Source organism: Helobdella robusta, assembly GCF_000326865.2.
Source record: "Helobdella robusta unplaced genomic scaffold HELROscaffold_11, whole genome shotgun sequence".
NCBI classification, from domain to species: Eukaryota; Metazoa; Annelida; class Clitellata; order Rhynchobdellida; family Glossiphoniidae; genus Helobdella; species Helobdella robusta.
This window is the reverse complement of record NW_008703617.1, coordinates 4,862,953-4,874,279: the sequence shown is the minus strand read 5'-3', so window position 1 is coordinate 4,874,279 and position 11,327 is coordinate 4,862,953. Positions and strand designations below refer to the sequence as shown.

General features: G+C 32.9%; 2 protein-coding genes across 2 annotated transcripts; one reads left to right on the top strand and one right to left on the bottom strand.

Moving 5' to 3' along the window:
• Positions 1-2,800: 2,800 nt before the first annotated feature.
• On the top strand, positions 2,801-6,918 carry HELRODRAFT_167606 (hypothetical protein; the record flags this gene model as incomplete). The annotated part of the gene is made up of 6 exons (XM_009013095.1): positions 2,801-2,942; positions 4,498-4,586; positions 4,711-4,766; positions 5,051-5,255; positions 6,064-6,300; positions 6,808-6,918. The coding sequence occupies 6 exons, from the start codon at positions 2,801-2,803 to the stop codon at positions 6,916-6,918; spliced, it is 840 nt and encodes a 279-aa protein (XP_009011343.1).
• Positions 6,919-8,301: 1,383 nt separating this feature from the next.
• HELRODRAFT_167605 (hypothetical protein) lies at positions 8,302-10,075 on the bottom strand (the record flags this gene model as incomplete). The annotated part of the gene is made up of 3 exons (XM_009013094.1): positions 8,302-8,440; positions 9,184-9,320; positions 10,046-10,075. 3 exons carry the CDS (start codon positions 10,073-10,075, stop codon positions 8,302-8,304), a joined length of 306 nt encoding a protein of 101 aa, XP_009011342.1.
• Positions 10,076-11,327: the final 1,252 nt, after the last annotated feature.

Sequence of the window (11,327 nt, the reverse complement as noted above, 5' to 3'; positions counted from 1 at the left end):
AATACATTTATCAGTTAAGAGAAGTTATTATGATGATGAGGATGATGAGGAGGAGGATGAGGAGGATGATAATGATGAGAAGGATGATGATCATGATTATAAATGTACGCACAATACCAATGCATGTTAATTTTTCAAATTGTATCATATATGAGTTCTTACGTGCCAGCATTCATGTCAAAAAAGAGTGACTATATTTAATTATTTTTCGATTTAAAGAAAAATTTTACCGTCGAATTTAAAAAAAAATAATTGCCGACTAGTGAAATTATTTAAACGAAAAAATCTCAAAATGTCTTTTATCTCTAGGTGGGGGCCCTGTCTGCCATGCTAAATCCAGCCCTAACCTAAATACTTCCTACATTAATTTGCAGTTGGATATTTAATTATTGAATATATTTAATAACTAGAAATTACAATTTTTAAAAAATGTATTAATTAGAAAAATTTAATTTTATATATTCGGTAGAAAAATAATTTGTTAAACGCAGTTGCAGGTAAAATGATTATGCAAAACCATGAGGTTTAGTTGAAGTTTTGTTAGAAGTATTAAACTATATGATAAATAATGAAGGTGGCTAGAATATCGAAATATGAATAGATAGTCAATTTTTGTTGATAGTTATGTGGTTATAATTTATAATAATAATAATAACAATGAAATTGTAATAAAACTAATATTAATAATATTATTATTAATATTAATAATGATGATGGTGATGATGGTATGGATCACGATCATCATCTTCGTCATCAACGCGACCTTCCATGCTCATCATCATCATCGTCGTCGTCGTCATCATCATCTGGACCTTACATAACAATCAGATCATCGTCGTGATCCCCCATTATCACCATCATCACCATCGTTATCGTCTTTTACCATTTTTAACGCTTTCAATATTGATAGCTTACGGACAGGTTATTATTAAATAAAACTATTTTAATGTAATAATCCATTCATTCACTCATTCATTCGTTCATTCTTCTATTCATTCAATCAATCTGTCATTCATTCATTCAATCAATCTGTCATTCATTCATTCAATCAATCTGTCATTCATTCATAAAAATAATAATCATGAGTAACAATGACTAAGTAGGTGGGCGATGATCGTCAAAATAATGATGATGAAGAGGATGATGATTCATAATAATATAATATTATAATATAATAATAATAATAATAATAATAATAATAATATTATCATTAATAAGATGACGGTCGAAATAATGATTATTGAGATGATTAAGATGATGATGATTGAGAATAAGTATGAGAAGATGAAGATGATTAAAATATGAAGAAGAAGATGATGATAATTGAGAATAAGATGATGATGATGGTTGAGGTAGTAACGATGAAGTTGACAATGAAGATGATAATTAGAAATAAGAAGAAGAAGAAGATGAAACCTATGAAGATGGCGATGGTGAAGACAACCATGACGATGATGGAGATATGAATCATGATAATAATGATGCTACTTAGTTAGTATCGAAGTCTTGCGTGCGGGTTTCATACAGCATTAGCCTCCTATGATATTGTATATCTACACAGATCTTTCGTTTTTATTTAAAAACAACAATATCTAAAATATTTGCACCAGCAACAATAAAAACAAAACTAACATGATACAATTCACACATATCTAAAAAATATCTTTATCCTAACATCAATGATACAATCTGAATTTCTATTTTTAGAAATTATTATTTTTCATTTAATTATTATTTTATTTTTATTTTAGAAAAAGTATCAATGTCATTAACCACAGCTTCCTTCTACTTTAAAAGATATTAAAAAATGAACAACTACAATTACTAGCTACTACCAGAGAATTCATTTAAAAAACATAATCACCGTTACAATGTCCATATTTTCCAACAAATATAACTTTTTGGACAATAAGCAGAACTGGACCAACAAAAACTAATGTGATCTCTTTGCAATGAGATTACAACAAGAGCGCAGTGAAAAAATTTACGTAGCAAAGAATTTGTTCAAGCGATTCAAAGAGCGAAGTCGATCGAGCGTGTCAACAAACCTTCACAACCACAAAAAAAAACAAAAATTTCAAAGTGACAAACAAACGAATGAATAAGATGTGGTCTGTTTCATTTTATTATTATTTTTTATTATTATTATTATTTTATTATTATTATTATTATTATTACTGTTTTGTTTGTTTAGTTATGTATGTTATACAATAGATTCAAATCAAACCTAACAAATGTTTAAATGAATCAAAAACTTGATGTGTGTTGCATATTTAAAATATTCATCAATCAACCTCCACACACACATCGTCACACACACAAACAAACAAGCACCCACACAAACAAACACACAGACACGCGCGCGCACACACACTAGACACAAACAAACACACACATTCGACAATAATTACAGAAGACCTCGGCATCGATCCAGACTTTGGCTGAAAGTGAAAAACAAAAAAAAAGTGTTTTGTTTATAAAACAAATGTGTATCTGTGTGTGTGTATGTGTGTGTGTGTGCCTGCATGAATGTGTTATTATGTAAAACAATGTTGATCATAGAACCTTGATCAGTTTAACGCCTGGAAAAAAAGTGTTCTGACTGAATAACAAGATTTCAAAAACAAGCTCTATAAATGAATTTGTTTCTTGCCCTTTCATAACTAGTTTTTGTTTGAGCTCTTGCCTAGCTTTTCTATTTTTGAATTATTTTAAAAGTTAGCTGATACTTTCTTGATTGTCAAAACTAAACTCATATGTGGCCCACAATGAAAAAATTGGTTCACCATGCAGTAGACGGATGGTTCCATTGGATGTAGTTCACCATGCAGCTGGTGATATGTTCCGTATAATGTGCAGTTCAGAAGCAGTGCAGAAGCGGTGGAAGTTGAAAGGCTTTTTGGTAGCATGCGCTTGTCCTCAACCACCAGAAGAGAAACAAGGTGGAATATTGACTTGTACACATAAACGTGTGTACATAAGCATACATCACGTGTTTACATTCAAATGTATACATGTGCATACACCATACTCCACAGATAATACAAGTGTGTATATTAATACTTACGCGAGCGTACAGCGGTGTGTTTACGTAGGTACAAACATGTTTACATAACCTCGGTTTTGTTTTCCAAAATGTATGTGCGAGTTTTTTGTTGCAAATGTACGTAGAAATATTTTCGTGATTTTGTTTGGCAACTTTTTATGTGTGTGTGTGTTTGTGGACATGAGTGGATGTATGTGTGGTTTTTTTGGTAATTTTTATTGTTTTTACTCGATTTGTATATGTGTATTTCAAAGGCTCACGTGTGCATATGGGTATTGATGTTTGTATGTCAGTGTCGTGTGTTACGATCACATCTATCTTTTGTGCTAATTAGAACTCACTTTGAAGATTAGCACAATTCTCACTAAATTCTACTGCCTCCTACTCATCAGATTATTATTATTACTATTTTAATATTTAATTTTCTTTAAATAAATTGTTAAAATTATGCTAAGACCGTAAGTTTTTTTGTTGTTTTAAATTTAAATTAATCTATTTTCCCCTTTTGGTAAATGTTTTAAAATTTCTGTAATTAATTTTCACCTATAACAACAATAACAACAACATCAACAACAACATCAACAACAACAACGTCAACAACAACGTCAACAACAACAACAATCAATAAATGATGAATGTTTATTCTTTATTATCACCAACAACATCATCATTGTCGTCGTCGTCACCATCATTAAATATCCCTTTGTTTGAAAAAGACAAAAAAATTGAACAAAAGAACTCAAACAACGCTAAAACTTCCATGCAATTTCACGTTAACGAATTCATTACACATTGTTATCGTTTAATCATAGCAACATCATCATTCTGATTATAGCAACATCATCATTCTGATTATAGCAACATCATCATTCTAATAATAGCAACATCATCATTCTAATTATAGCAACATTATCACTCACTTTATTAACGTCATCATTCTAATTTTAGCAACATCAAATGAACAATAACTTAACCTAAGACACAACAACTACAATGCCACTCACAAAAACATTATAAGACAGTCACAATAACATCAACAAATCAACAAAAGTAGCAATGACATCAAAGAAAACATCATCCAAATTAAAAGGCTTGTTAATGTTATCTATATATAGCATCCAAATGCCCGGTTCCGATAACATCAACATCAAACTCTATCACAATATCAACAATTATGAATCTAACGTTTTGATTATGTGTTTATAAAAGTATTTGTATTTATTTTAACTTAACAACCAATAACAATGACATCAACAGTGGTGAAAACATCAATTTCGAGACGATGAACTTACGTCCAATGCCCTGAAGTTTAAATTAATTTGGCAAAGTAAAATAATTCTGCAGCGACATTTCATTCATTTCACACCAACTCAAACATCAATAATCATCTTCACATTCTTGACAACTACATTAGCGACAAAATCGTTAATACCGTCATTAACAACAAACAGTCAACAACAAGGCCACATCCACAAGAAGCAGAGGCAGCAACTACTACAATCAACAGGGCCACAACCACAAAAATCAACAGCGGCATCAGGTCAAAAACCATCACAAGCCACTTCAGCAACTACAGCAGCTACAAACAGCAACATCAGCAGCGGTAACCACCAACTACAACTACATCAACAACAACTACATCAACAACGATGCAACAACAACAGCAGCCAGCCTACATTGAGCAAGAGTACGATAAATCTTGGAACATAATATCTGACAGGTACTTCTGATTCGATTTTCACTGTAACAAATTTATGAAAATTTAAATGACGATTCAATAACGAAAATAAAATTTCAAATTTCAACCAATACTTTTTTTTTGAAAATATTTTTTTCTAAATTCAGCAAGGTAGCATTCCATATCAACAGCTCGGCATACACTGACATCACAAACCTCAATGTCCTCGCGTCAATCACCAACAACAACCACAACAACAACATTGATACCAGCAACAACAACAACAACATTATCACATCATCTCAATTACGTCACATCAACAACAGCAACAACAACAACAACAACAACACAGCAACAACAACCATGAACAACCTGCACGATTACAGCCAGTCATTCATCGACATCATGAAGCCTACCCTCCCGCCGTCACCTCTCTCCTCGTCATCGCTCATGATGACGTCATCAAGTTATCATCACGTGACCGAGATGGGCGATATTATGTCCTTTGCTGACCTGGACGCCAGTGATTTTGTTAGATAATTTGGATTTTTTTTTATAGTGTACATTTTTTTGTTGGTTTCGTGTTTAACATGCATTTTCAACATAATTTTGTATTCATTTTTATTTATCTTGGCCACAATAATTCATTCAAAAGTTTGAGTTGCATTAAGTCTAAAATGATTGTCACTAAAATGAATATTTGATGAACAAACAAGTTTCCGAGTTTATACCAATGGTGTATTAGGGTGGATCCAGACAGCTTTGACGAAGGGAAATCAATATTGAAAGGATGGGGGGCCAAAATTAATAAGTATTAGCAATAGTAGTAGTAATAATAGTAATAGTAGTAGTAGTAGTAGTAGTAGTAGTAGTAGTAGTAGTAGTTGTTGTAGTAGTAGTAGTAGTAGTAGTAGTAGTAGTAGTTGTTGTAGTAGTAGTAGTAGTAGTAGTAGTTGTTGTAGTAGTAGTAGTAGTAGTAGTAGTTGTTGTTGTTGTTGTTGTTGTAGTTTTAGTAGTAGTAGTTGTAGTAGTAGTTGTTGTAGTAGGAGTGGCAGTAGTATTGAACAAATAATATTCTAACATTATTTTCTTCTTTAATATTATTCAACTAAATTATGAAGCATCAGCATAATTAAATAATTTTAAAAAAAACTCGACAATTTAAATTTTCGGGGTAAGAAAACAACGAAAAGTATAACAAATGCTACATTAAACAATCGTTGGCAGAAGAATCATCATCGCCATCACACACGTATGTATGCATGTTACAAAAACTGGAGCAATAATTTATAAATAGTTTATCTCATGAATAAAAATCATCAACAACAACAACAACAAGCCACCTAGCAACACCATATCAAAACAACACAGCTACACCAAACAGCTACACCAAAACACCTTTCAACATCAACATTGTTATCCAAAAAACCACAGTAACAATTACACTTTGCAACAACCACAACGCGATGGTGAAAAGGTTAAGCTGTCTGGTGCAGGTGTTGCAATGACTAGGTTCAAACGCAGAAAGATCTCACCTATCACGTGCAAAATATGTACTGCATACAGACATGCGGAGGTTTGATTGTTGAGATCTCTCGGAAAAGTGCAAAAAAACTTCACAAAATCATAAAAAAAATGAACATACACCATCGTCAATAAACTACAACCAAGAAAAACTCTATCACCGAACAAAATCACAAAACCACAAAAATAATATCATCAATACAGCCTAATACAATACACGATAATACAAACGCCGATCATAAAATTGCCACACAAACAGACGAACATGCAAAGTGAATTCAGGTTAATTGTTGGTGAGTGCGTGCGTACACCTAGCCACAACAAACAAATATTCATTTCATCGATCGCTGTGTGGCATCATTGTATTTCACGCACGCACACACATACACACACACACACACAATATAATCACACACACACAATCATACATACTCACACATACACTATCACACACATTCATGCATACAAATTCTACATACACAAAATCACACGTACGATCATACCAGTACAACATGCGTTCATAAATACACACACAAACACATACGAATACCTACATCAGTGTTCACAGTTAGCTCAGTCGGTAGGAGTGCCATGTCTCGCTCTGCTCTTACGCGAGTACATGGTTCGAATACTGTCTGTCAGAAACTCAAAGACCATCATAGGCGTATGACGCGGTGCTTGCGCGTGCAGATGTGCCTCGTGTGTGGTTGTGGTTGTGGTGTGGATGATGAAGATATGCTGCATTCGTAGCAGAAAGCTTAATTATAAGTATAGAATAGCGGGTAAGCAGGTTATAAAAGGATACAAAAAGATAATGCTAATCATCAATAAATGTGAATATAAATTTACGAAATAATAATTATATTATAACGAATGAACCATAAAATAATATACTGAAAATACACAAACAAATAATTATACTATTTATAATAAACAAATAAATAAAAGTTATATATAAATATAAATAAATAAATATATATATATATATAATTTTATGCATATATATATAATTATGTATATATATATATGTATATATATTTGTACAATGTGCATGTGCACACACTTTTCCATGAACAAAAGCTGGTAAATAATTAGGCAATCAGCGGAGCGTGTACAAACAAACAAATAATGTACCATGCGTACCATTACGACATTACATACAATGTGAAAGTTGTTATGTATACCTAGATACATTAATGTGTGGCACGTTGTATAACAAGTATTTGTATATAAGTAATATTACTTGATTAAACATGTCTGAATGTGTGTGTGTATGTGTGTGTTTGTATGTGCTTATATGTGTATGTGTGTTAGTGTGTGTATGTGCTTGTATATGTTTGTATGTATGTATGTGTGTTTGCACGTACAAATATTTTTAACCATGCTTGTGAATTAATTTAAAAATGCATCTGTCATCATGAAGAATATGAAGTACCCTTAATGAGAGTATGGATTTCCACTTACTGACATGCCTATCCAGACGAAAGGCGCGCGCATGAACATAAAAGCACAGACATTTGAAGGCTGTTTTTATACATACACACGCGTACATATACAATAAATACGTACACAAATGTGCGTGTGTATGTGTGCGTGTTTAAACAGAATATTGAACGTGCGCTGTTAAAGTTAGCCTGACGTAGATCATTATAGGATGCGCTGATATCTTCCTGTTATTTGTACCAAGTCAATCTTCCTTGAATGCACTTTAATTATCACATGACAGTGGAAAATTAGTTGGCTTAGAGGGCTGCTGTGCGCGCGCGTGCGTGTGTGTGCGCGTGCGTGCGCGTGTGTAAGTGGGTGTGTGTGCGTGTGTGCGTGTGAGTGTGTGTGTGTCTGCTTTCATTATGATTATTTTTTTACGTGAATTATAAAAGTAACGTATTTATTATCCTAGGCCAAGCGCGTTTAACCGATACATAAGCATAATAGTAAAAATACATTTTATTATTTTTATTATTATTACTATTATTTTTATTATTTATGCTGATAGGAATGCAAGTGATGATGAATTTAAAAATTTCATCAACAATAGTAACATTGCACATCCCTACAGCCCTCGTACATCTCCGATGACGTAACCGGAAGTAGTCCACCTCACGTGACCAGCACCCTGAGTCCCTACCAGGAATTTGCTGGACTTGATGTTAGGATGGATGATTGATGGATAACTGATGGATAACTGAATTCTGGATGACGGGATAAGATGACTGACTTGATGAATGGGCAATGTGGCTAAATGACACAATGAAGAAACAAATGGATTGATAGATGAATAGTAGTAGTAGTAGTAGTAGTAGTAGTAGTAGTAGTAGTAGTAGTAGCAGCAGTAGTAGTAGTAGTAGTAGTAGCGACAGCTGCAGTAGTAGAAGTTTTAAGAATAATAACATTATTAATAATAGAGTTGTTGATGTTGTCAAAATTATTTATCATGCGCTGATGAATGTAATGTAATGATCCATTTTGAAAGCAGACGTGTTTGGCGGTACAACATTCCAACACTGCAGTCCCTTCTGTGTTAGTTTGTATTTTTCTTATTTATTTCAGTTTGTATTTTTCTTATTTATTTCAGTTTGTATTTTTCTTATTTATTTCAGTTTGTATTTTTCTTATTTATTTCAGTTTGTATTTTTCTTATTTATTTCAGTTTGTATTTTTCTTATTCATTTCAGTTTGTATTTTTCTTATTTATTTCGACCTACAACCGTTTTATTCGTTAACAAAATCTGACTTTTTTTTATAAAAAAAATTGTCTAAAAAACTTTGGAGACTACATCGCACACGTTTATAATAATTTCTCATTAATTTTTCGATAATTGTAACATTCCATTGTATTTTTTTTAATTTAGACCTGTTGCGAAGAAATTAAATTACTAGGAGCATTTTTTAATTAAAATTCCTAAACTAATTAAGTTACTGAACAGTCGCTAACGTTTCAGAACTTCCACCATCCAAACAAAAATTCCCAAACTCCCCCACTCCAGATCTCCCCACCTTGGCGAGTACAATTTTGAAGTCTCCGTGCAGAAGCAGACCAAAGAAACTAAATCTGCCAATTGGATTGTTAGTCTTTCATGTTTATATAATTACAAAATCAATTAAGTTTATAGATTATGTTTTGTGTATTTTTTGATGCAAAATTGGAGTTTTTTTTGGAGGAGGAATTGTTTAATTATCAGCACAAACGATGTCCTTAATGGATTAGTTCCTATTTGAAGCGCTGATTGCCTGGAAAACAAACGTACCAAGATCAATCTAGTCCCTCTGCGACATCTTGAAAATTTGTCCATTTTCATCTTTACTACTTTTTTCTTTCTTTCCTTTAAATGTTTTTCCATTTTTATTTTTAACTAATTTCTTAAATTTAATTTTTAAAATTTTCTCAGAGTTTAATCAATTTGAGTATAAAAATCCTCATTATCGCATAAAGTTAAGTCTAAAATCATTTATTAGTTTATCTATTATACTTCATGAAAACAAATAAATTTACCTCATACAATTACTCTTTTCCCTAATATGAATGGTTGCAGAGGTTTCAAACATCTGATATGAAATTATGCGAAACCATAGTTCAAATATATTTCAAATACTAGATCGATTAGATGACTGGAGTAGAATTTTTGAATTTCTGAAATAAACGCGTGTTAAATTATCAATAATATAACCAGCGCAACAAAATATCGGCAAGGCTTCACGTAATTGTCCGGTAGAATGTTCAGGAAAACATCCGACTTGAACTCCAGTTTGAGATCAGACGATGTGAATCATTTGGATAGCAAAATAGAACGACAAACCTCATGGCAACTGGTCACGTAATGAAACATTTTACGGCAACACTTTCATAAGTTGATCAATGTTTTTTAAACTGAACAGCTCACAACATGTGGAACATGAAAAATTAAAAAAAATTTATTGCTTGAAAAAAAAACACATAAAATTCTCGTAAACTCTTTTTTATATAATAGCGATTTGAAGTAATTTGACCGCAATTAAATTTGTTTTTGAAACACATCGCATCATAAATAGAGACAACATTTTAAAAAGATGTTTCAACAAGCCACACAACGAACAACGTACCTCATATGAGCCAAACGTCAAACACCGCACACAAAAACACAATCGCGTAAACCCACAAAGATCGCAACAGGACAACAACAACAACAAACAGACAACAACAACGCACAGACAACAACAACAACACACAACGACACAAGAGACAGAAATTGAAGCAGAGCAGACGAGTGCAGAACATCAAACACGAGTCCTTTTATTAATTGAATAATGACAGAGCAACAAATTGCTTCAAACTTATAGATCAATTCAGGAATTTTCTATCAGAGTTCCTCCTCTATTTCTTCTCTCTCTCTCTCTCTCTTTCTTTTTTTACTTTCCTCCTTCCCTTCTCTCTCTCATCTCTCTCACTTTATACACGTGTATATACAAAATCGGCAGAAAGGCAGACGCATAGGTTCGCATAAGCCGGCACTGCCTGGATGGCTGTAGAAAATTTTACACATGCACCATCAACTAGACGCATACACGCATTCATAACGCAAAGCAATATACACTTTTGAAAGAGAAACTCGCGTAGAAATGAAAAAAACACACATACATCTACTCACATTTGTATGCATAAACAAATTTGAAAAACCTACGTGTACAAACACATAATGAAACCAATCTTCTCACAGACGCGGCTAAACACACTCACATATACACGTTCTCTTGCAACTGCAAAGCATCTACACATAAAACATTGCAGCACCTGGTTTGCTGTCGCAGGTCCAACAGATTGGCAGACTGTCTGTCTCCACCAGGATTGACTGTTTAACAATTTTGCAGAGAACTGAAAACTAAAACTTTATTCATCAATTCAACTAAGTTCAAGAAGAGCCTTTGAATAATATCAATAGTAATTGGTATATACAGCACACCACACACACACACACACACACACACACACACACACACACACACACACACACACACACACATACATATCGTATATATTCTATGCGGTTAAGTTTCCACGTATGTAAACACCAGTATACCTACGTTATTGTACTGGCACGTAAT